The sequence below is a fragment of the Pseudopodoces humilis genome, chromosome 19, assembly GCF_049639895.1.
Source record: "Pseudopodoces humilis isolate 2021_Gansu_Grassland_sample_001 chromosome 19, ASM4963989v1, whole genome shotgun sequence".
Taxonomy (NCBI): Eukaryota; Metazoa; Chordata; class Aves; order Passeriformes; family Paridae; genus Pseudopodoces; species Pseudopodoces humilis.
In genome coordinates, this window is record NC_142218.1 from 5,754,444 (window position 1) to 5,779,153 (window position 24,710).

At 45.5% G+C, this 24,710-nt stretch overlaps 1 protein-coding gene and 1 long non-coding RNA gene across 3 annotated transcripts; one reads left to right on the top strand and one right to left on the bottom strand.

The window, feature by feature from the left end:
* Positions 1 to 1,290: 1,290 nt before the first annotated feature.
* LOC148182803 (uncharacterized) lies at positions 1,291 to 3,546 on the bottom strand. Its single transcript, XR_015774176.1, has 3 exons — positions 3,259 to 3,546; positions 2,696 to 2,892; positions 1,291 to 1,561 (listed from the first exon to the last, which is right to left on the bottom strand). It is a non-coding gene; the product is annotated as an uncharacterized LOC148182803 (long non-coding RNA).
* A 263-nt stretch (positions 3,547 to 3,809) lies between these two features.
* On the top strand, positions 3,810 to 23,062 carry RPN2 (ribophorin II). Of its 2 annotated transcripts, XM_005524655.3 has the most exons (18): positions 3,831 to 3,904; positions 3,990 to 4,192; positions 6,509 to 6,604; positions 7,270 to 7,445; positions 8,283 to 8,358; positions 8,740 to 8,874; positions 10,955 to 11,131; positions 11,486 to 11,604; positions 11,939 to 12,044; positions 14,432 to 14,523; positions 14,647 to 14,761; positions 15,094 to 15,288; positions 15,770 to 15,856; positions 16,349 to 16,444; positions 17,582 to 17,657; positions 18,552 to 18,681; positions 20,320 to 20,404; positions 22,699 to 23,062. In XM_005524655.3, exons 1-17 carry the CDS (start codon positions 3,892 to 3,894, stop codon positions 20,369 to 20,371), a joined length of 1,944 nt encoding a protein of 647 aa, XP_005524712.1. In that variant the 5' UTR covers positions 3,831 to 3,891; the 3' UTR covers positions 20,372 to 20,404; positions 22,699 to 23,062. The 2 variants fall into 2 exon arrangements, with proteins under 2 accessions (XP_005524713.1, XP_005524712.1); XM_005524656.3 differs by lacking the exon at positions 20,320 to 20,404 and having other exon boundaries at positions 3,810 to 3,904.
* Positions 23,063 to 24,710: the final 1,648 nt, after the last annotated feature.

Below are 24,710 nucleotides of genomic sequence, written 5' to 3' on the forward strand. Positions count from 1 at the left end.
ACAGCCCAGCCCACAGGTCTGGGGGCTCACTCCCCTGCTTGTCCTGGGTTCTCCTTGAATGCACAGGGGCCAGATCCAGCCCAGAGGTGCTACAGAAGCTGTACAAGGGCTGCTGCAGGGAAGGCACTGCCTGGATCCCGTGCATCATGTGCAGCAGGTGTGGGGAGGCAGTGGGGGATGTGACCTGCACTTCCCTCCATAGATTCACCCCATTCCTTCCCTGCCTGCACAAGTTGAAACAAGGTTCCCAAAGGGGGAGAAGGAGTCATACCCCAGCCTCTTCCCAGTCCTCCTCTGTGCTCCACCTTCCACCTACTCTGCACCCTCCAGCCTCAAGTTTCCATCCTGCACCCTCCATCCTTCATCTTCCACCTTCCATCCTCCATCTTCTACCCCCCACATTCCACCCACCATTTTCCACTCTCCATCCTTCACTCTCACTGCTCCCTCCTCCAAGCCCACTAGCACGAGGTGGAACAGCAGAGGAGAGCTCTGTCCTGAGTGTGCAGAGACTTTGCACTGCTCTGCACCCCATGGAGGGGCCCTGGCCCTCCTGCCCAAGCTGGCAGATGTATCCCACACCTCCTCATCCCTCTGTCCTTGTCACTATCACCAACCAACTGAAGCTCAAGCAGAGACAGGCAAGACACCCTGTGGCTGCTGGGCTGTGCCACAAGGGCAAATCCTGCCCTGATCAGTGGGTGCTGCTGTGTCCAAAGTCCCAGCAAGGACCAGCCAGAGGATCTGGGGGTGACACTCCCAAGCTATTTTATAATGAGGGAGTGCAGCTCTTGATGGGCTGCAGGTCAAATTCACAGTTATTAGAACTTAGTAAATGTGGTTTTAACAACCATCTGGTTCTCCTTTTATATGCAATAACCATCCCATTACATCAAAATAAAATCCACATTTAAGGCTTTTAATTGCACAAATGGCCTTTAGCTTTTTTCCCTCTCATCTCCAAAGGAAAAAGGAAATGTCCCATTTCCATCTGTCATAGCAGAAGAATTTGGCTGAGAGTGTCCAGCCTCCTCTTGAGGCTGGGCTGGTGCACGTGGAGTGTTTCAGCCCTGGGAGAAGGCACTGGAGCCAGCCAGGCTCCCCATGGCCCCTGAGGACCCTTCCCCCAGGGCAGTGGTGGGGTCAGCCACCCTGCAGCCTCCCAGAGGGGTCCCAGCATCCCTGGGGACTGTGTGGCCATTTCCTGATACAGACTAGAATAGGGTGAGGCCAAAGACTCACCCGACAGCTTGAAGAGAAATACCACATCAAAAAGGGTTTTGAGTTCATTTCAGTTTGCCTTTGCTCCAGTTGTGGGCAAATCATCTTCCCCTCAGCCCGGTTTCTCACCAGGAAGGGCAATGGAATGGGAAATGCTATCCCAGATGGCCAAAATGTATCATTTGGTTACTGCAAAATGTGAGGTGACACAAACACAACCTGGCAAAGCAGGTGTTTTCTCAGACAGAGCAGGAATATCAGGCACACTTACGCAGGACATTTTCTTCCTTCCCCCAGGAAAGCTGCAGCTGCAGGATTTCACACTTCAGAGGAGCTACTCCTGCCAAAGGAGAACAGGACAAGAGTAACCCAGGGCAAGGGAGCATTCTCCTTTGAGCACAGCAGACATTCAAAGCTGTGAGCATCTCCTGTTGTCCCAAACATGTTCAGGCTCAGTAATCGGGGGATTTAGGTGAGATTTGTGGTTCAGCACCGTGGAAGCCAACCTGTGGGCAGCACATCGTGGCAGGGAGCCCTTCCAGAGCTGACATCTCACCATCACTCTGGCACAGAGGGAGAAGCAGGGGCAAAGCAGGGCAGGCTGTTTTCTCAGCAGTGGCTTTTCCATATTCAGCAGCTCCACAGTTCCTTGCTTTCCCCCAGTGAGGCCAAGAGCCCTGCCCATGTCCCACTCAGTGTCCCCAGCGCCCCAAAGGCAGCAGGAGGGGTGTGCAATTGGGAGCTGCACGGGCTCCAGGGGATCTTTCCCGGAAAGTGAAAAGCACAAGTTCCCAGTGCCCTCTGCAGGAGGAAGCACAGCCCTTATCCCCAAAATGTGGGGCCTTCCAGGAGGACAGTGAACAGAGGGATGGGTGTCTGTCACCATGGCTTGCTGTGTCCCTGTGGGGACAGGGACATGGAGCCCCATCTGCCCATCCCCAGGGGCTCACAGGGAAAAGCCATTTTGCACCTTGACTTGTACATTGCTTTGCTGAGGAACTCCGGGACCCTGACAGCATGGCCAGCCCAGGAGTCACCTGAAATAATCACTGCTATTTATTCCCACAGGAAATCCAGCTTGGTTAAACAAGAGGCTTAGGTTTTGCCCAGCAGAGCTGGGGCTTAACATTATGCTTGTTTTTTTGTCTCTTTTTATTTGGTACTTAAGGGAAAACAAGGGGGAAGAAATGAACAAACTGAAAACAAGACTCAGCACTACATGGCTCTGGCACTGGATTGTTGTCCTAAGCATGGGCTTCTTCCCCGGTGTGCAGCACCAATTCACACACCAAGGGGAGGTATTTTTGGGTGTTTTTTTCTAATTTGCACAAAGTAGGGAGCTAGGTGATAACCCACAAAAGGCTGGTTCCTCACACATTGAGACTTTACATTATTTATACATTTTAACAAAGCTATTAGCATTCATTGATTGCAAATTACAGAACTTTTTGTTATTCATTACTCAATCCCTTACTTGCTAGTTATGTTTCTTGTGTTTCATGCTAGTTAGTCCACAGGCAGAGTTCTTCCCCTCATTTGAATTTGGGGTAGGCGGTCAATGAGTCAGTGGTGGTGATCTCCCACTTCCAAAATCACCTTTTCCTCAGTCACTGGTCCATTCCCTGACTTCACTCCCGTTGGCTCTGGGACAGGCAGCCCATTCCTCTTTTCCTTGAGACAAAAGATTGGAATCACAGAATTAGAATAGAACATAGATTAGAATATTGTGAGCTGGAAGTGATCCATCAGCACCACGGAGTCCTGGCTCTGCACCCCAGCAATGCCACCCTGTGCCTGGCAGCGCTGTCCAAGCGTTTCCCGGAGCTCTGTCAGCCTGGGGCTGTGACCATTCCCTGCCGGGCCTGCCCGGTGCTGGGCACCCTTTGCGTGAGGAGCCTTCTCCCGGTACCGCACCCCAACCCACCGAACCGAGCTGCAATCGCTCCACAATAGCCCGTGCACAATCGCACTGCATCACCTCAGCCACTGCCCCACAGCTGGGAAACCTGCAAGCTTAACCCAAACCCCCGTTCGCACCTCGAGGGGCTCGCTGTCAGTGAGCCAGGGCAGGCAGGGCATGGCATGGTACAGCGCCAGACAGCGTGGTACGGTGTGACACAGCACGGCACGGCGTGGCACGGTGTGACACAGCACGGCACGGTGTGACACAGCACGGCACGGTGTGGCACGGTGTGACACGGCACGGCACGACGTGGCACGGTGTGACACAGCACGGCACGGCGTGGCACGGTGTGACACAGCCGCACACGTCGTGGGAATACAATCGCGACACGACGCGACACTGCCACAGGCCCCGGGCACTTTCCCGCCACGGCCCCTTTAAGGCGCGCTGGCCAATCAGCGCAGCCCACATCCCCGCCAGGGGCCGCCCTCGAGGCCCGCCGGGAGGCCCGTACCACTCCCTCCATCCGGGGGAGTCACTCCTTCCCGTGGCCTAGCGGCCCCGTCGCCGCCCGTCCCCCGCCCTCTGTCCCGGCCGTCCAGCTCGCTTTACTGTCGTTCACAGTTTCTCGGTTGTCGTAGCGGGCAGCAGTGGAGCTAAGGAAGCCTTGCGAAATACGCCGTGCTTCTCACCTCCCCCCGTGGCATGATGGCGCAGGGCGGGGCGTGGGGCGGAAGCGGCGCCGTGGCGCGGGAGGGGGCGGCATCATGGCGGCGCCGGGTAAGGCGATGGGCGGCGGGGCTGGGGCCGGTATCGGTACCGCGGAAATGGAGGGACCCGGATTAACGCGTTTATCTCTCCGCAGGCCCGAGGCTGCGTCTGGAGGCGGCGCTCAGCTTCCTACTTCTCCTCGCCGGTGCCCAGGCCCTTGTCCCCAGCCATCGTCTCACTGCCCGCGACCTGGCGCGGCTGCGGGCCGTGCTGGAGCGGCCCTTCACCGACGTGCGGGCCGCCTACTACTCCATCGTGGGGCTCAGCAGCCTCGGGGTGCGAGTGGCGGACGAAAAGGTGAGCGGGAGATGGCCCGGCTGTCTCTGCCGGGGGCGCTTTGCTGCCTGAGGGTCTGCTTCATAGCAGTGAAAGACAAATTATTAATATAATATGAGTTTATAGAGAGAGCTGCTTGGACAGGGCCGTGTGGGAAATGTAAAACGTACGCGCGTTATATCCTTAGTAAGTACCGGAGTATCGCTGGTAATTGGTGACTCTCGTGTGTTATTTGGATAAATTGCATCTTTGTCCGGGCAGTTACGTGGCCCTGGCTTGCTTACACTCGGTGCCTGTAAATGGTGGCTTCAGGGCTCGCTTCTCCACGGCCCGTTGTGATGTTATTGTAGACACCAATTTGTTTAACTGCCTTGTGAATAAGTTCCCTTTCTGTGGCACATTTGGTGCAGTGTACTGTTAAATAGAGTTCCCATTAGTTTGTTTCAGTTCAAGTACTGAATTCAGGCAGTGCTATTTTTATATGTAATTAATTATATAATTTTAAGGCTGGTGGTATCAACATAATTCTTACTGTGCTGTGTCTCTAAGCATTTCTAGTTTAAATGTTGCAGGTTGTGCTTGTAACAGCTTCCTCACATAGGCACACCTGCTTACCTGCATGTGGATGTTTACCTGTGCTTGTGAACTGTAAATAGAAATTTGTTCTTTCCTCATGCATTCATCCAACACAGGGGTTCTAAACCCTTTGGTCTTGGTTTCTCTTCGAGTGCTGCACATAAGCTGTTAACTGTGGGGGTCCTGAAGATGGGGTTCATCTCGGTGCACCCCTTGCTGCGGCCAGTTACTGGTCACCTGTGGGCTACACTGGGAATTGGGTCACTGTGGCTGGATTTTTTATTAGTTCCTAGTTTATTAGTTCCTAATTCTGGCAGTGATAGCACAGCCTTTGCTTCTGTAGGGAAACAGTATTTATTGATTTATTGATTTCTCAAGGTTTGTGCTAAGACTTTTTTCTGCACAGTGCACCTCTTCTCAGGGTGGGGTTATTTGAAAGGTAGAGGTAGTAAAAATAATAGCTAGATATAATACTTGAACATCTGTCATGGAATGATGTTTGTGTGCACTGATAAGCTCTCCTTGAGGCTGAACAGTCCCAGCTCCCTCAGCCTTCCCTCCTCAGAGATGCCCAAGTCCCTCATCATCTTCACAGCCCTCCAGTATATCCTTGTCTGTCTTGAGCTGGAGAGCCCAGCACTGAACACGGCACTCCAGATGTGCCTCAGCAGGGCTGAGTAGAGGGGCAGGATCACACCCCTGACCTGCTGGCAGTGCTCTTCCCAGTGCACCTCAGGATACCACTGGCCTACTTGGCACCCAGGACACTCTGCTGGCTCATGGACAGCTTGTTGTTCACCAGGACCCTCAGGCTCATCCCCTGGAAGGCTATCCCATTGGTTAAGCATTATTTCCCTTTGGTGAATCCATGTTGGCTACTCCTCATCACCTGATTTTCCTCCATGTGTTTAGAGATGAGCTGTTCCAACACCTTTCTGCGGCTGGAGGTGAGGCTGACTGGCGTGTGGTTACCAGCATTCTCTTCCTTTTCCTTTGTGAAGACTGAAGTGACATTGGCTTTCCTCCAGTCCTCAGGCACCTCCTATTTTCCATGAGCTTCCAAAGATGATGGAGAATGGCTTAGAAATAACATTTGCCAGCTCCCAGAGCACTTGTGGCTGCATCCCGTTGGGGCCCATGGATTTGAGAGTGTCAGGTTTTATTAAGTGACCTCTAACCTGATCCTCCTCAGCCAAGAGAAAGTCTAGGAATATTCCTAGATTATGCAGTCCTGTCCTGCTTGTAAAGGCCTGTGCTCCACATACTCAAAGTCCTGTGATTTTTGTATGAACAGTTAAATTCTTGGTTATTTTCTGTTTAAAATGCATCCCAGTGATCCATCTGTCCAGCTGTCAGTTAATACAAATTAACAAGCAGTCCCATTGCTTGCCTTTATCCTGTACCTGCTTGCCCCACTTTTCTCTCTGCACTGAAATTCTGCGTTTGGATCCATTAATAATGGTGTGATAAACAGCTGGAAAGGAAGCTCACCTAGAGAATTTCTGTTCATCTCTTCGCTGTCCTGGAAGATTTGCCCTACTGAATACACCTGTTAAACTTTAATTTTAATAGGCTTTATAATTATATTCAATTTAGGTTTGAATTATGATTGCAGTGGAGCTTATGTGAAAATTCCTTATCTTTTAGGAGGAATCACCCTTGTTTCTTTGGGGGTACAAAAATGCACAGTGTTCATGGAATTGACTTAAGAGTATCATATAAATCTCTCAGTGGTTTAAATTAACTTCTGTTTCTCCACAGGCTGCATGCAAGTTCATCAAATCTCATGTGGACTCCAGCAGTGTTGAATCTCTCTTTTATGCTGCCCAGTCCATGAAGGTCCTGTCAGGCTGTGAGGTGAGTGTGGAACCCTGAGTTCTGCAGACAGATATTATCAAGGAAATACTTGCCTTGAGATTTTTCTTGGGTTTGTTTTACACATAACTTTTAGTTTGTTTTCTGTTGTGCCTTAGGTAAATAAATGTTTGGGTGTGCTCTACACAAGGCGAAGTATAAATATCTAACACACAGATTTGGTCCAGGGTAATTCCGAGGGGATGTTTTTTAATTAAACACTGATGGCTAAGAAAAAATGCAGCACATTTGTTAGAATTGTCAGGACTGTGTAAATTAGAAGCTCTTTGTGTGGCTGACAGACGGTTTGGGTGTTGGGACACTGCTGGACACAGTTGCAGACCACCCTTCCTGAATCAGGTGGGTTGTCCGAGCCCTCTTTGTCATCAGTACCCCTGGCTACTACACAATGAGGTGATGACACATGAAAAGCAGTAGCAGGTTACCAGGATACATCTGAATCATGGATTATCCTGACTAATTGATGGTTAACAGCAAAACTTAAGGAGTTAATTAATTAAATTAAAAGGTAATGAATGATACATGGATTTTTCCCAAAAGCTTATATAGTTCACCAGTCTAGTGTTGCTCCAGGAAGGAATCAGTGGTGATTTGAAGGCCATGTTTTTTCAAGTGTGAATCACTGTGTTCCCTGTGCTCTTTCTCAGGTCACCATTTCAAATGAGACCAGGGAGCTGCTGCTGGCAGCTGTCAGTGAGGATTCCTCAGTCACCCAGATCTTCCACGCTGTTGGTGCCCTGAGTGGCTTTGGCCTTCCTTTGGCATCCCAGGAAGCCCTGAGTGCTCTCACTGCTCGTCTCAGCAAGGAGGAGAGCGTGCTGGCGTAAGTCTCACACAGGAGGGATTCAAGTGTTTGTCCTCCAGGCAGCTGGGTTTTGAATTAAAGACTCTTTTAATGCTTCATATTTGTAATATAGATGTAGTAGAGTAGGTGCTGTGTTTTCATTTGGTGTATTTGCCCCAGTTCATTATTGTTCCTCGGGGGGAAGGAAATATATGTTTTGGGGCTATTTTTGTAGGATTTTATAAATGAACTTACATATTCAGTTAAATTCAAGGATAATGGTCAGTAAAGGATGGTATCCCAAAAGGATTGACAACACAATTTTTGCTTAATACCCTACCATGATTCTGTGTCATTTATGGTTGCAGCAGACTTAATGTTCTTTCTCAGCCCTGTTTGTAGTTTGGGGTGCCTGCACTGTGAACAGTAAAATATGTGCCAGTAAGGTGAAGGAATTTTGGCATTTATCACCACAAAAAATTGTTTCTCTGTGAAACAAGAGAACAAAATGTCCCTTAAAGGCTAGGGAAGAAAGGGAAACTTTAAAACTTGCTTCGTTGACTGAAAAAGTGGATTCCTGGAAGCCTCAGTAGCAAGTCTGGATCTGTGCTCTGCAGGGATCAGTTTGTTCTCTTCTCTGCCTTTGTATCTATGAGTTCCTTGCAGCGCTGAAGCAGCTAAAGTGACATTTTGTAATGAATGCTAAGTTCACACTAAATCACTTCAGATTCATTCTCTTGGGTGAACTGAAGGCAGGAACAGCTGTTTAACACTTCATTCAGAATAGAAAATGCACTTGCTTTGATTTAAATGACGTTTGGCTTTTAAGGAAGGAATAATCATACACTTGTTTGGTTTTGTTTGTTCTTGTTTAAGAACCATCCAGGCTTTGGAGACGGCATCTTACCTGTCCCAGCAGGCAGATCTAACTAGCATTGTTGAGGAGATTGAGGTAGGAACACACTGTGCTCTCTAATTATTCAGAAATTTGCTAGATTGCTTTAGAACTGAAAGATGTATTAATGTGTAAAATGAAATGAAAAACAGGCCTGGCTAATTGTCTGCCTGTGTGATGTGGCTTGGCTTTTAAGCAGATAATTCTTTGGACTTTTATCTGTTTCACAGTGGACTGAAACATAGATAATCCTGACATTTACATATCATTAAATCCACTAAAGGCTGGAGGATTTTCTTTCTTCCTGTTTCTAAATAACTATTACAAAGTATGTCGTTGATCCCATATAGATAGTTCTTGATTACAGGCTTAACAGCAGAGTTAACTTCTGTGGATCCACTAGAATGCAATTTAAATTTTATTAACTCTTTCTGTCAGGATCTTGTCGCTCGCTTGGATGACCTGGGTGGAGTTTACCTGCAGTTTGAAGAAGGAATTGAGACTACTGCCCTGTTTGTTGCTGCTGCCTATAAGCTGTCAGACCATGTGGGTACAGAGCCAGCAATAAAGGAGGTCTGTACCTTCCCTTTCCTTCCTTGCACACTTCAGCTCCCAAAAAGGATCTGCTCAGTCCCTGTGGTGCAGTGCCAGAGCCCAGTGTAACTGGGTAGAGTTTTTACTGGAGAAAGTATTGAGCACACTCAGTGAAAAGTGACATTGTGGAGGGAATGCTAGGAAACAGAATCTAAGAGTAAATTCCAAGTTTAAGATCACAGGCTGGATTTGTTGGGTTTTTTCCTTTTTCAAGTGTACAAAAGGAAATTGCAAGTGAAGCTTGGTTTTTCTTTGTTTATTGAGACAATGTATTGAAAAAAAACCTTGTTTCAGAGTTTGTTCTGGTATTTGGCACTTGTAGCACTTTCCAGCATTTCAAGGTGTTTTGCAAATGTTACTTATCTGTAAGGAAATGCAGGCATCCCAGTTTGGGGTGCCCAAAAGAGAGACAACATTACCATGTGCCTGCAGGAATCCAGATGAAAAAACGTGTTGTCTAAGATGAAAGACTGCTGGAAATTTCTTTTGATCTTGGTTAAGCTAGAAATCATTACTGCAAACGATCCACTTGAATTTTTTTCCCACAAGTTAATGGAGTTAGATGTACTTTGGAGTGAGAATGGCAGCTGCCTGAAGCACAAGCCAAAGTGGCAGGGTTAAGACTGAAGCCAATGTAAGACATCTGAGTTCAGTCCTGGCTCTTTTCCATGCTGCTGCCAAACAGACTAATGCAAAGTAATTTTGATGTCATTTTTGAGGTGGTGACTGCCATGGACAATTCAAACTGTCGGTGTCCAAATGATGCTTTAAAAAAAGACCAATTAAGGGAAATTGTTCGGGTTTTTTTCAGAACTGTGCTGTCAGAAGTGCTGCTGTTGAGGCTTAAGGCTTTATCTCTGGTCAGTGGTGAGAGTGCCTTTGGAATGCCACAAAACTGTCTTTAAAAAATAACATGCAGTATTTGAAAAAATATCTCCCTGATTTTTTCCCCCCACAGCTTCAGTGGGAGTGTCAGTTGCTGATTAGAGTTTGGAGCAGTGCCATGCCCTCCATAGACATGAAAAACACTGCAGGATTTGCACTGTGCAGGAGCTTTGTAGCATTTGTCTGGATGCTTTCTCTAGTTGTGATGTTATTTGGTGTTCACTGGTACAAGCAGGAGAGTGAAAATTTGAGATGCAGTGGATTTCATTTAGAAGTATTTGTTCTTTGCAGGTCACTAAGTTGTGTCTCTATTACTTTATTTAGGGTTGTCTTTGATTGTTCTCATTCTCATTAGATTTTAGCCCAAAATCCTTTGTTTGGATCAAAGTACAGGTAGCCAGTCCCTCTTGTTTTCCAGACTAGCAGGGAGTGATGGATGAAGCTGAATAATGATGGGTAACGAATATTCTGCAGAGAGTGGTGCAGATGCCCTAACCCTACTGAGTCAGCCTGAAAAACAAGCTGGGGGGATGCTGTCCCACTCCTGCCCTGGGGAGAACAAATTAGCTTTGGCACATCCCAAAGCCAGAGCTGGCTCTGTGCTCCTGGTGGTACTGCTTCAAAGCTAATCCTCTTAGCTTGGGGACACTGCTGAGCCGAAGGGGATAAGCCTGCATGGGCCTAGGCTGGCTCCTTTCAGAGCCTTTGGGATGCTTTGCTCCATGGCCTTCCCAGCCTGACTGGTAGCCAGGACATCAAGCCTGGTCCTGCTCCACTGTGAAGATGGAGGTTTCTTCACATGAAGAAATGGTGCAGCTCTTGCAGCCAAATTGTCTTTTTGCAGCCACATGCAATCTGGGTAGTTGAGCTGATGACATCTTTTTACTCTGAAACACATCATTTGCAGAGGTGGATCCATATTCTGCTTTTCCAAGTTCTTGGGACAATTCCAGCCATTGTGGTTGGAGCCTCCCAGCCAAGAATAAGAATGCACATGAAATTCCAGAGGTAGATAATTTTGGCTTGTCTCATAATTTGAACTGTTTTTAAAGCAAATGGAAAATTAAAGAGTCTTTCATGAATGATGTTTTCATTAATAACATAATACTGAGCCAGTTTGCAATGTTGTGGTAAGCTGCTGGTGCTTACATGTGATTGGCTTTTCCTCTTTCAGGATCAAGTTATCCAGCTGATGAATGCGATTTTTAGCAAGAAAAACTTTGAGACTCTCTCCGAGGCCTTCAGCGTTGCTCGTGCTGCCGGTTCCTTGTCCCAGAACCGCTTCCACTTGCCCGTCATCATTGTCCCTGACGGGCCTGCGGCTGTCTCTCATCATCAGCCCGTACTCAGGGTAAGGCCTTAGCCCCAAATCTTGGCTCAGTCTGTGGTACTGGAGCTCTGGGCTGAAAGTGTAAGCTGAAGTCTTTCACTGTTAGCTCTGTGACTCAGGCTCCAGCAGATCTGGGTTTTTAGTGCTTTTGTGAAGTGATCCTTGGGAACCTCAGCTTACCAGACACTGCCTCAAGAAGGCATGGTGTGGAAGTCAGCCTTTCACCTTCCCTGCTGTGGCAGAAAGAAAAAGGGGATGTGGGATGCTGAGCAGGGGAGAGCTCTGGGTGTGTAACACAGAGGAGTACTGAGTTGTCTGTGTTCCTGCATTCCTTCTGGGATGAGACTCACAGAAATGCTGATTTTTCTCTCATAGCTGCAAGTGACCAATGTTATGTCCCAGCTACTGACTCAAGTTTCTGTAAAGCTTGACCAAGCCAAGTCTGTGTCTAGCAAAGTCACTGTCCTTCAACAGCTACCATTTACTCTGTCTGGGTAAGAAAATAAGATTATTTTTAGAGTAAGCAAATAGATGTTATTTAAGCAGTGTTGGACTTACTTTTCCTTGTTTTTCCACCAAGGAAATGTTTCTGTGATAGAAAACTCAAAATGCTTTGGTTGTGTTTTGTTAGTGTAGAGTAACTGATCACATTTGGTGATTTCTTTTGACTGGGAGTGGGAAATTGCAATTTTCTTTTTTGACTTTGGTTAACTTTCAAAAATTATTTTCCTGCTGCACTTAGCAATGTTAGTTTGTGCTGTGTTTGTCTACCTGTTTAATGTAGCATATTTGGAGATTTCTTAATATCTTGGGGGTTTTTTGTTACAGAGATTTCTTTGAGCTGAACTTCATGAATGTGAAACCTGCAAGTGGATATTATGATTTCTCTATCAGTGTAGATGGAGATAAGCGATTTATTGCTAACAAAGTGGAGGTGGGTGTGCTCTTTGATGTATTTTCATTCTGTGCCTATTCACTGGAACAGATTTTATTTATGCTTGTGAAGGATGTTGCCAGTTGTATGGAATTTTTATCACATGCTTTTCTGTAATGCATTGGATTTTGACTCAGTATTATGGCCAATAACCAGATTAAATACATGATCAAAAGGGATTTGTGTACATTTCAAACCTGTCTTATCACTTACATGCTGATCTGACAGCATGTGAACAAAGGGTAACAGTGGAGGTGTTTCTATGGCAGCCTTAAGTCGATATGCAGAAATGATTACCAAGTGTTAGTTCTTCAGAGCATTCCAGAGTTGAGCCCATAAATCTCAAGGCTTGGCTATCAGTTGTCTGGGGATTGCCTGATGTGTGGAAGCTTAGCATTTGTTGTTGTCTGTTTGTATAAGCTCTAGAGCACTAGAAGAAGGTCTCTTGGCATTTCCAAACTGTGTATATGGTGAGGATTTCGTAGTGGAGAAGCCATGACCAAAGCAGATTAAGGCTTCTTTTCATGCATACACAGCCCTTTTTTGGTGGCAAAAGCTGTTAGATGACACCTTTCTGAAGAGCAGTTTTATATAAAGATTTGGAGTTTTCCTTTCCTCAAGTTTGTTACAGTGAGAGGAATGTGACTTCTCTCTCTGGCTGTTCGTGTAGTCACCCCAGTGTCAACAGCTGAGAATGCTCTTCTCCAAAGAGGTCGGTTCCCAGGCTTAATTGTTGCCCTCAGTCACCTATTTGAGGAAACAATTAGCATTTCAAGTCTTCCAACATATTTATCTTGGAGTGGAGGAAGACACAACTGCTGACCTTTACTCTGAGTATCAAATGGACTCTGTCAGTGGAGCAGTAATGGCACTCAGGGATGTCAGAAGGGGCTGGATTGTCCTGCTTAAGCCGGGGCTGGCACAGGGAGGCACCGGCAGGAATGTATTAGCACCAGCAGCTTTGTGGGAACCGCTGCTAATAAGACACATTGTTACGGGGGAGGACTGCTGGGGAGCTGCTTTTTTCCTTACTGTTATTAGCATTAATTGTCCTTAATGCACCATCCTTTTGACAGTAATGAGCTAAACCAGTGGGTTATTACTCAGGCAGAGACTACATTTCCTGACATTAAAATATTTGAGAGATGTTTGTGTACTGTGCAGTTGGAGGGGGCTATGTGCAGCAGCTCTGAGTTGCCTCCACACAACTTTTTTTAAATTATTTCATTAGTCCATCTTTCTTTGCCCCTGTCTTGGAACAAATTAAGGCTTTGCTAAAGTTACCTTGAATCATCTGCATGTTAATGGATCCATTTTTGGGGGTAGCCTCTCTCTGAAATTATGCTTTTTGTTGTAAAGGAACTGCCAAGATGATTGTGTTTGAAGTCTGACCTGAATAGTTTAGTTAATGCTTTTACATATTTTTCCTACAGGTTCTCTGTGAATTATTTTTTGGGCTGAGGGTGTGGGGCTGGTTCACATGAACAAACCTGTAATAACAAATTGTAGTATAAGATGAAAAATGTCTTGGCAATGAAACTTCAGTTCTCTAGGGGAGCATTTGTAAGCTGTGAGAACAAATGTGCTAATTAAAAACTACAGACTGCAGTAACTGCTTATGTTTGAGAGAAGAATTGAAATCAGTCAAACCCACTCGGCTCAGTGCCTGAATGAGCTGTGGTTTGGGGCTGGGGAAAGGGCAGGAAATCATTTCTCTGCTTGGGGTTTATAGTGCACTTAGCACAGAGGAGTGTGATAAATGGCAGGGCCTTATTGGCTGCCCTGCACTAAGGGATAAATGCTGTGACTCTGAAGGAAGGTTTGCTGGACAAAGTGCAGCTCTGCAGGAATGCTTTGGTATGTGCCTGCTGGTAATAAAATCAACAGAAACCTGTTGGGCTTTAGGAGCCAGCAGAGGCAGAACTGTTGCTGTCTGGAGACCCCTTGTCTCAAATTGCTGTCCAGAAAGTAGAAGGACATATGCACAGGCAGTGTGAAATTGTGTCATATGTGATGCAATCTTTAATAGCTAGTTTCTGCTAGTTCAAAAGGAAAACTAGTGGGATCTGGGTAGTTGGACTGTTTCATTAAAAACAGCTCTCTCAAGGACAGCTAATTCCAGCATGCCTGGGAAGCTGGTGTCTGCAGAGCTGGCTGCTTGTGCAGGGAGGAAAGGGGATGGCTCAGGGTCAGTGACTGGTGCAGGAGCTTTGCCAGAAGGTAAATTGCTGTAGATCCTTCTGTGCAGGTTAGGCTCTGACTTGGGCTTAGTCATAAGACCTTCTTTGGGGAAGGGGGACAGAAGAGCTAAAGCATCTGCAGCGAAGTTGACCATAATTGGTGTATGTTGAGTGCTCTGAAGAGTTTTCTGTTGTGTTTTGTTGCAGCTGAAAGTAAAAGTTTCCACAGAAGTGGGGATTACTAATGTAGATCTTTCTACCGTGGATAAAGATCAGAGCATTGCACCAAAAACAACCAGGTAAAATGTCATGGGGTGTGTGATCCTGGAAAGGATCCTGACTCTAGACTGGAGCCTTGGTTTCTCTGAGCACCAGGCCTTCTCCTGGAAGATCTCAGTTCTGTGTCGTTTTTTTCCTCCTAGGGTAGCTTACCCAGCCAAAGCCAAGGGCTCATTCACTGCTGACAGCCATCAGAACTTTGCTTTATCCTTCCAGCTGATAGATGTGAACAGTGGAGCTGAACTCATCCCTCACCAGGTTAGGACAATTTTTGTCACTGCTGTGTTACCAAGATGTTCCATCATAAAGCATCTGAGGTGACAGTTGCTCTTGAAAAGATTTGATAGGTTTTGAGAAGCCTTATGTTTCTGACATGTACTGTGAAGATCACTGACCTCACTAGATGGAAGATTCACTTCATTTGTTTTGTCTGTCTGTTAAATGAAATCTCTCCTGGCTCTAGTATTGTGTTGTATTTAACTCCACAGACCGAGTGCACGTAGCCTGCCTTGTAAAAACACACTTCTGATTGTTTTTTTAATGTAGATTGCTGGCTGAAAAGTCCTTGAATGTTGCAATCTTCCTTGCAGACTTTTGTTCGACTTCACAACCAAAAGACTGGCCAGGAGGTGGTGTTTGTTGCAGAACCAGACAGCAAGAATGTGTACAAATTTGAACTGGATACCTCTGAAAGAAAGACTGAATTTGACTCTGCCTCTGGGACCTACACTCTTTACCTGATCATTGGAGATGCCACTCTGGAAAATCCAATCCTTTGGAATGTGGTATGTAGCTGGAAGTGGGGTGATGTGGTTTTGTTATTACTGACAGTCTAACAGGAGGGCATGGTACAGGTTTGGAAGCAAAAAAATCGAATGTTTGGTTCTTTTTAGTGAACCAGAATCCTTTTGGCCATTTATGGGCTCTGAGGTTTGCTATTCATTGCAAGTTTTAAGTAAACAGCAAAGCAAGACAGAAATTAACATTAATTTCATCATGTGGTGGTGCAGAAGGTCTATCTGTTTGATTGCAATTTCACAGCAGGCTCTCAAGGTTTAACCTCTCTGTTCTTTCTTCTTTCTTTTCTTCTGCTGGAAGTAAGTCAAATTTGTAAAATGATGGGTGAATGAAATTACTGCCCCTTTTTAGGAGAGGTTGCTTCTTTAAAAATCTGGTGTCTTTTTCTCAATTTCCTTTACAAATTATGTAAATTGTAGATTGCCACATTTAGATCTAAATGCATGAAGCTGCACAATTTCATTTCAGGCTGATGTTGTGATCACATTCCCAGAAGAGGATGCACCATCCACAGTCCAGTCCAAGAACCTCTTTGTTCCCAAACCTGAAATTCAGGTACAGTCAAGATTATGTGTGGAGATAAGGGCTGAGTGTTGTGTTCTCATCATTATTTATTTTTAAGTAATGTAATTAAAGAAAGACCAGAGTTACTGCTTAATGGAAAGAAATTTGTTGGAGTTCTCTGGTGTATTGATAAAAAAGCTGTGTGTTCTACCTATGAGAGAGCAACTGGTGTTGGTGAAAAGACTCAAAAATGAAAGTTTGGCCAGGTAAGCACCACAGAAAGGTCTGTTTCATTCCAGCCATCTGGGCTGATGTCAAGCTAACAAGTGCTTCTGTGAGTGCAAGGAAAGTTAACTGTGCAAGAAATCAACTGTGCAGAGACTGGAACAGCACTGCTTCAAAGAGTCAGTCTTTGCCTTAAGAAGAATGGCTCTCATCCAGAAGAGCCTCTGAGAACAGCACCAGGGCTGCAGTAGATCTGGGGAGCAGAGGAGCTGCTCTGTTGGAACGCTCCTACTCATGAGTTGGTTTTGTTGTTTGCAGCACCTCTTCAGGGAGCCTGAGAAGAGGCCTCCCACAGTGGTCTCCAACACTTTCACTGCGCTGGTTCTCTCCCCGCTGCTTTTGCTGCTCATCTTGGTGAGTGAACTGGGTCACAGAAGAACAACACTTTTTCTCATCCAGTCCAGAGTCAGGTTGGACAGCTCAAGTTCTTGCTAAAACTCTTGGTTAATTGTGACTGGCACAGCAGTGCTGTAGTCACAGCTAGCAGATGTCAGGGCAGAGCATTGGTCTGGTTTGGTTTTTTGAGGTTATAGTCAAAGCAGAATAACACTGCTGCCAAGTTGAAGTAGGTGGATGAGTTTCTTCAGTGTGCTTCAGCTGGGGATTCTGAATAACAGTGGGCAGATTAAGTTATAATAGCATGAGGCTTCCACAGGAAAAAGGCAGTTCTGCTGCCTCACATGTAATAAATCCATCACAAAATCTGTGTTACTTAATCCTATCAGATTGAATTCCCGTTTATGGATATTTGAGTGCCTGTAGTTGAAAAATCCACTGCTACTCACTATATCATCAGGTCAGTGCTTTGAACTTAATGCAATAAAAAATCTCACTGAGACAAGTTAAATTATTCCTTATTTGGAAGTTGAAACTGATTCCAACAGTAATTTCCCATTAGCCAGTCTCAGTGAAAGCTGGTATTCAGGCAGTTCTGTCCTCTGAGTTCACAATATACAAGTTGATGACACTTTAATGAAAAAAACTCATTGTTGCTGCTCCTCTGTTCCACTCTTCATGCCTTTATCTTTTATAGTCAAAAACTAAGAAGTGTTACTAGGAGCAAACATCATGTATCTATAGCTGTTCTTTGTATGAATCCAAAATGAGAGCATTACTTCTTTGGATTTTTTTTTATTTTTGTATTTTTAATGGAAATTAATTCAACTGGGTAGAAATAGCAATGTCTACTTGTCTATTTCTTTTTCACTGTTTAAATTTGGAGCAGTCATCTCTCATCACTTTAAGACGTTTGAGGAACTGCATTAGGGCAGTCAGAAGTAGCAGGAGAAATTTCCACTGAAGGAGCTCCAACAATGCTGCCCTTAGCAGAATTGCTGCTGTCTCCTCTTGCAGTAGTAAACAAGTGCTTCTGTAGAGAATACATTGGATTCACTGAAGATCTTAAAAAGGCTTGAAAGATGTTGAAGCCTGAAATAAAAGCTTCTGTTTACAAGGCTGTTTAACTCCAAGTTTGTTTATTTTCCTTTTCAGTGGATCAAGATAGGTGCCAACATCTCCAACTTCAGCTTTGCTCCCAGCACCATTGTTTTTCACTTGGGACATGCTGGTAAGTGTCAGAGGCTTTCTGCTGTGTTTGACCTCCTCACCTGGGAGTTACAGATGAGAGCCTGTGGTTAATGGGCTCGTGGTCTATTAACTCTAATGACATAACAGCATAACATTTGTTCTCTTGTTTCCATCTGCCTTCCTGCTTTTCGTGATTGTTAATATGGTGATAAACCTGTTTTGGCCATTGGCTTATAACAGCTGTCATTATGCAGGCCCCTCTCCCGCTCCATTTATCTGTACTTAGTAGAACTTCTTATTTCGAGGTCACACTTTCTTTATTGCATGTTTATCCTCTGAGAGTGGGGAGGTTCTGTGGGGATTGAGACCTGCAGGACTCTCAACAGTGAAAGGCTACGGCTTTTCTTTAGAGCTCTTCCCATAAAAGCACTTCTGGATCTTTGGCTGAATCAGTTTTTTTCATCAATTTTATTGTGTCCTTGGTTGCACAGTTATTTACTGTCTTGGTATAATTTCAAAAACATAGCAGGTTGGGAGAATATTTAATCTATTGATTTGCAAATGTCACTGCTTCTCAGTCCAAGTCAGTTTCCTTGGAAGCTTTATAAAGCTGTAAGCCGTTACAGATGTGTGAGGTTAATATCCCCTATTGAAATCCAGAGTATCCTCCTCTTTTTAATAGCCCTTAATGTCTATAATATGTCCATAATTCTGCCACAGGAGGATTGGTTGCAAGCTGTCAGTGTCACATTTTCTTTCCAAAATGGGCACCCAGATGTCTTCATTCCCTGGCAATGTGTGGTCTTTAGAGCTGCCATTCAGAGCTTCAGAGATGAGATAGGAACTAGCAGTACAGTTGTTCTGAGGGTGACAAATGGTTGGTGTCTTTGAAATGCAGTTTCAGCCCTGGACTCTGTCTTTGTTTTTTTTCCAGCAATGTTGGGACTCATGTATGTCTACTGGACTCAGCTCAACATGTTCCAGACTCTGAAGTACTTGGCCATTTTGGGTGGCATCACATTCCTGGCAGGCAACAGGATGCTGGCTCAGAAAGCTGTGAAGAGGTAAGGGGGGCACAGAGCTTTACCATCAGTGGGGAGGAGGTCACAGGGTGCTGCTGTGTGTCAGTGACCACTGCTTTGGGATCTTGGACCTTCTGTGTGGGGCTGGGCTGCTCAGCCCCCCTTCCCTGCCTCTTGAACTGAGCAGGGCAGTGGGGGGCTGTCCCCAGCGTGCAGCCCCTGCAGAGAGCATTGGCGTGTGCTAAAGGAAGCTCTTAGAATATGTTATGTTATGTCATGAAAGCCACTGTAAACACAGGAGAGGCCCAACTGTTTGGGAGCTCTGCTTGTGATAAAGGTTTTAAGAGAAGGAAGGTAAGGTGGGAGTGAATTACTGCTGTGTTCCTCTAGCTAAGGAGAGATTGTAGAGAAAAGGGAAGTGGCTGCTTATCAGCTGTGCAGCAACAGACAAGAGGCAACAAACACTAGCAAACCCAGGGAAAATTCTGCTGGGTATTAGGGATATAGCATTCCTTTCTGTACTGGCATTGGATTCATTCTGCACACTTGTGTCTCCTGCCCCACAGTGTCTCATGACTGCCTTGGCATGGGCAGCCAGCAGTTTGCTGACCCAGACTGCCAGTGCAGTGCCTTGGTTAGAGGTCACACCGTTCCCTCTCCTTCACTGCTGCCACACACAGTTTCCATGTGAGACAAGCATTTCTACTAATGCAGTGTTTGACTTTGAAGATGATTTTACTGACCTGCTTTGCCATCACACCTGTGCTTTCCTTACTTTCCCCTTTTTGAGCCACTGGCTACCTACCTGCATAGATAACCCTGGGCTCTCACCTTTTTGATGACACTATTCAAACCAGGACAAGAGCTGTCAAAAAAACGTAAGAATATAAGGAGGGTTGCATTGATTTGTTTTCTTTAAAACATCTCTACATTTATGGCTGTGTCGAGGAGGATGATGAATGTAATTAACAATTTTCATACTGTCCTCCCAGCTTTCTCAGCCTTGCTCCCTCCGATGTCCAGCCCTCTCCACTGTGGTATTTTATTGTGTTAGCATAACTTCCCATGGGAATATTCTTGCCCCTGGGGCTGTTGTCATTTAATAATGTTTCCTTTTTCATTGAAAAAGTTATGAGACATTGTTATTAAGTGCAGTTTGCCTAGGATATAGATTTGGGGAAAAATAATACAATGAAACAAAATTCTGCGTGTCTTGGCTCAACCAGGGCTTCTGTTAGCACATAAATGCAGGTGGTTGGTTCCTGCTTCAAACCACTGCAGGGGGTGTCCGTGTGCTTTTTCACTGTAAATGACACGAAGCTGCAACTACAATGGCAAATTTGAAAGTAAAGCTTCTCTCTGAGGCTAAAGTTAAACCCTTTGTACATGACTTTAAAGTTCAAAAAGACATCTTCTTGTGAAGGCACTGCCTGCCTGTCTCAGATGCTGAAGTGCAGTGACAATTAACCAGATTGCACTTTGAGGCGAAGCTGTAGAGGCCAACAGCAGGCATGGGAAGGAGAGGGAAGGGGGCTGTCTGTATAAACCATCTTGTTACAGAAGTTACCAGAAGGCCTGGTTTTGCTTTTTACATTTCTGTCACTGGGTCTGTTCCTGGAACAGGGCTGCTTTCTTCTTTTCTGTCTTCTCTGAACCTTTCTCCCTCTCTCCTTTTGGCAGGATCGCTGCAGAGCAGAGCAGTAGGTTGGCAAAGTATAGAACGCTGCGGTAAAAGGGGGTTTGCTAGTGACCAGCTCTTCAGGAAGTAAGGGCCTTTTTGGATTTTGCCTTTCCCTGGGCATGCTGCCTGTTTCATTTCACCTCATCACTCACTCCTGTGACCAAAAATATGTGAGCTGAAGCTGCTTCCCCCAACGTTGCTTATTGGGCTTTAAATCAGTCCTTGGGTGCCCTGGCTGCAGCTGGGTTGGCACATTAGCAGTACATGTTCTCTGAGACTAAATTGCATGTTTTGATTTCCTTAATTGTCTAAAGTATGTATGGTGATATGTGCACATGCAAATATGCTGTTGTGGGCATCAAGCAGCTCTCGGGTGATGAAATAAAACAATAGCATTGCTCCTATAAATAAATTATCATTAATGTTGGCTGAAGGAGACCATGATGAAAGTGGCTGATACTGGGGTGTTCCCATCCTGCTGCTGGTGCTCCCTAGCCCCACCTGCAGTGTTCTGGCTCTTCAGCTGCCAGGCACTCTGCCTGCTGAATTACATCCTCATCTGGGGTGCTGAGAGCTCCGTGCAGCAGAGCCAGGTCAGCACCACCTCTCTCAGCTGAGAACACGACCCAGTCCTGGGTTATCCTGCCATTAGACTGAACTGGTCATGATGGCTCAGGCAGCAGCTCCCAGCCCCCTCCATTCCATACAGGCATGTGCTGGGTTTCCATTGCCATTTGCCAGGAGAAAGCTCTTGGTTTCCTTTCATTCCAAGAGGTAAGGTCTCAGTTTGCTCTGTGCACGCTGGTGTAGGAGGCAGGACTGCCCAGTTCTGAGTGTGTGTGCATGGGGGCTTCATCCCTCATTCAGTGCACTGGTTTGTTTCTGAGATGGCTCCTGTGATGACACAAATCTCTGTACAATGTGCTGCACAGGGACATCTGAGCATCTGCTTCCTCTCACATCCGTAGTCAGTGCTCCAGGGACATGGGGAGTTGAATGGAGCCCAGTTTTTGTGGTGCAAATCAAAACCAGCGCTGGGAGGTTGTGCCACACAAATGGTGTGCACTGTGCTGAGAGCTCCTGTCTGCAGGTCAGGGAGTGTGCAGGATGGTTGCATGGAAATTACCTGTGGAACATTAGGCATTGTGTCCCTCAGAAAAACACCTTTTTGCTGTCTTTTCTTTCCCTGGAGTGTTTTGAGGTACTGGAGCACAGAACAAGCTACAGCAAGTTACTGGAGAGGAACTGGAGGTGGCTGTCACTTGTCCTTTTAGATGATTGCTGTGCTTGCTGTTCAGGCTCCTGGATGCTTTTCTTTAACATGACTGTGGGCCAGTGGTTTGCAGCTTTTTAGTGGCCTGGTACCAAGAGCCTCATGAGTGTGTTCTCCACAGCCTGCATCTTTCCTGTTTCCCAGCCTGGTATTTTAACTCCTTTATTCCTTATGGGCTGTAAGTAATCCTAGAGGATCATGGAATCACAGACTGGTTTGGGTTAGAGGGGATCTTAAGGTACTCTAGTTCAAATCCCCCCTGCCACAGGCTTAGGGCCACATCCACCCTGGCCTTTCACAAATTCCAGAGATGGGGCATCAACAGCTTCTCTGGGAAATCTGTACCAGTGCCTCACCACATTCTGAGTTAAAAAGTTCTTCCCAACATCTAATCTAAACCTGCCCTCATTCAGTTTGAAACCACTGCCCCATCTGCCTGTATAAAACATCCCTCTCTCTCCTTTTCATAAACTCCCTTCAAGTCCTGCATGTGGCCACAGTGAGACCTCCCTGGGGCCTTCTCCAGGCTGAGCATCCCCTATTCCCTCAGCCTTGTCTCAGAGCAGAGGGGCTCTAGCTCTCAGAGCGTGTCTGTGGCCCTGAGATCTTGCAAATGTTTCATTGTTATTAAAGAGTGTCATGCCATGTGTGCCTGTGTCTGGCATGATGGAAAGCAAAAGGACCCCAAAAAGTTGGGTTTGCTGTGCTAACCCTGCTTGATCTTCTTGGGGAGATGAAGATCTTTGTGTTAACATGGACCAACAATTCCCAGCAGATGGATCAGCCCTGTTAAAAGGAGAAGTTAAGGTACTTGCAGGCTTTGCCTTCAGCCTGGGTTTTTTTTGTTCAGTTCTGTAATTTAATAGGCACATTCATCCCTTTTCCACCAGAAACTAATCTTCATTTTCTCTGACCATTTCCATGCTCCTTGAATTCCATCCCCCATTCCAGAGCAGTTCTGATTTTATCACTCAAATTAGCTGCTTTGGGGATGTTTGTCCGAGCTTCTTTTGAGAGAGAATGAAGAGTCTGGGGACACTCGTTCTGTACAAGCAAGTGCTTTGTTGCCTGGAAGAGTTAATTTTTTTTTCATTTTACTTTCCAGGACACATTAGTACCAGAAGAATGGAACAAAAGTGGAAAAACAAAGCAAATGCCTTCAGAACAGAAGCGAATAAATAACTGAAAGGCCAGAAGAAGGAAGGCAGAAGATAATTCTTTTTTATATATTAAGTCAAAAGGGTGCCAGTTAAACTTTTTTTAAAATCTTTATTTTCATCATTGTGTTCATGCTACTGGAGTGCTTTTCATATGAATCTGGAAAATCTTTTCTTCCCTGGATTCTCCCTCCTTCTCCCAGGACATTTGAATTTCCTTTCGAGAAAAAGGAAGAAGAAAATATAAATCTGCTTTTCCCCAGGTGCCCTTTCCTCATCATAAAGATTTGTGAATAAAGAGGAAAGAATGGTCCTGAGTGTTGTGTTTTGGCTGTCTCAGAGGTGGTGATTGGAAGCTGGGCTTACATGAGAATGAAAAGAGCTTTTTCTGGTGGGTAATTTTGTGTGTGAGTCATTGCTGAGTGTGAAACTTCCTGTTCTTTCATGTCCTTTCCCTGGGGGCTGTGTTTATTGGGGGGCACTTCCCTCCTGCCTGTCCCTTGGGTGAGGCTGTGGCTGCCTTTCTCCACTGCTCTGGGCCCTTGGGGTCAGACCCAGCTGTGGTGCTGGTGACCTGGCAGCTCTGGGGGTCCTGTGGGGGCTTCACTTTAATTCCAGCCTCTGGCAGGAACCTTCTCACTCCAAACACGAGTTTAATGGAGGTTGTTGCCTCTGGTCTTCTGTGAAACCAAAGCCAGGTGTCTGCTGCTTGCCACGTGGCCATGTTTGAGTTACTCAAACTCTAATTTCCTACCTAATTACTCCCTTCAGGACTACCAAGCAGTGCTGAGGCTGCAGACTTGGGTGTTACTGAAGGACTCAGTAATAGCCAAAGGCCTAAATCTCCTCCTGATGAGCAATTTCCACATGGAAAACTTAACGGTTGCTCCCTCCCCTGCTCCTGTTCACCCTCTGTTAAGGGGTGTTGCTTTAAAGGCCTTTTGGCAAAGGATCCATATCAAATGTCTTCTGGAAATCCAGGAAAATTACATCAGCAAGCATGCATGTAGATAAAGGGTGTGGAGCTGAATCCTCCAAAGCATTTCACGTGTGTGAGACATGACCCCACTTTATTAAATCCACCTTGTCTCTTCCCCATGCTGTTGCTCAAACTGAGCTCACTGTTTCTGCTCTTTGTAGCAGTTCCTACCTGCTTGCTCAGTGTAACCCTTAGGATGGACCTACAGAGGTTTAATGAACTTCTTTGACCTCATCTGCACTCCTTCAAACACCAGATCTCAGGCTGCATTCAAATCCTCTGGGACTAAAGGAGTTTTAGACAAGAAATAACTAAGCTACTATTCATAGTAATTTACCCTGGAATATTTTTTTAGCCTTGTATTTTGTTACTGCTCACTTAGCAGCTTTGTTTTGTAACTAATTCTTTCTGCTGATGCTTTGTGCTAGGACAGAACTTTCCCTATGCCTGTAGAGCTGCAGCATGTTATCCGAGGAGAGCATGGATACAAAAGGAAAATCATGGAATGCCCCTGTGATGTATCTTCTCTAAGCTGTGTGTGTTGCTACTGATTTTTCTACTTATGCATTAGGAAAGATTGTTTATATTATTTTGGTCTTTTATTCCTCAGATATTTTTTATTTGCTTTATTTGTTTTTATATTTAATCTTGTAGAGTTTGAGCATTTGTTTCCTCATTTTGAAGCAAACTGAACCTCCAGAGGAGTCTCTTTTATTCCAAATAGCTACACTCACCCGTCCATTTAACCACACAAACGTCATCACCCAAACACTTTCTGAAATGTTTTTCATAGACCTTTGATTTTATTGGCAGTATCCAATCCAGTGTTTGCATATGCCTTTTATGCCACTTACCAGAGTTTAAATTCTACTTAAATAACTACTAAGTTTAAATAACTACTTACTACTTTAGGAATCTTCTTCATTTTTTGTAATTCCTTTCTTTGGAGTGAGTAAGTCCTAAAGGCTTTGAGTGTGTTCT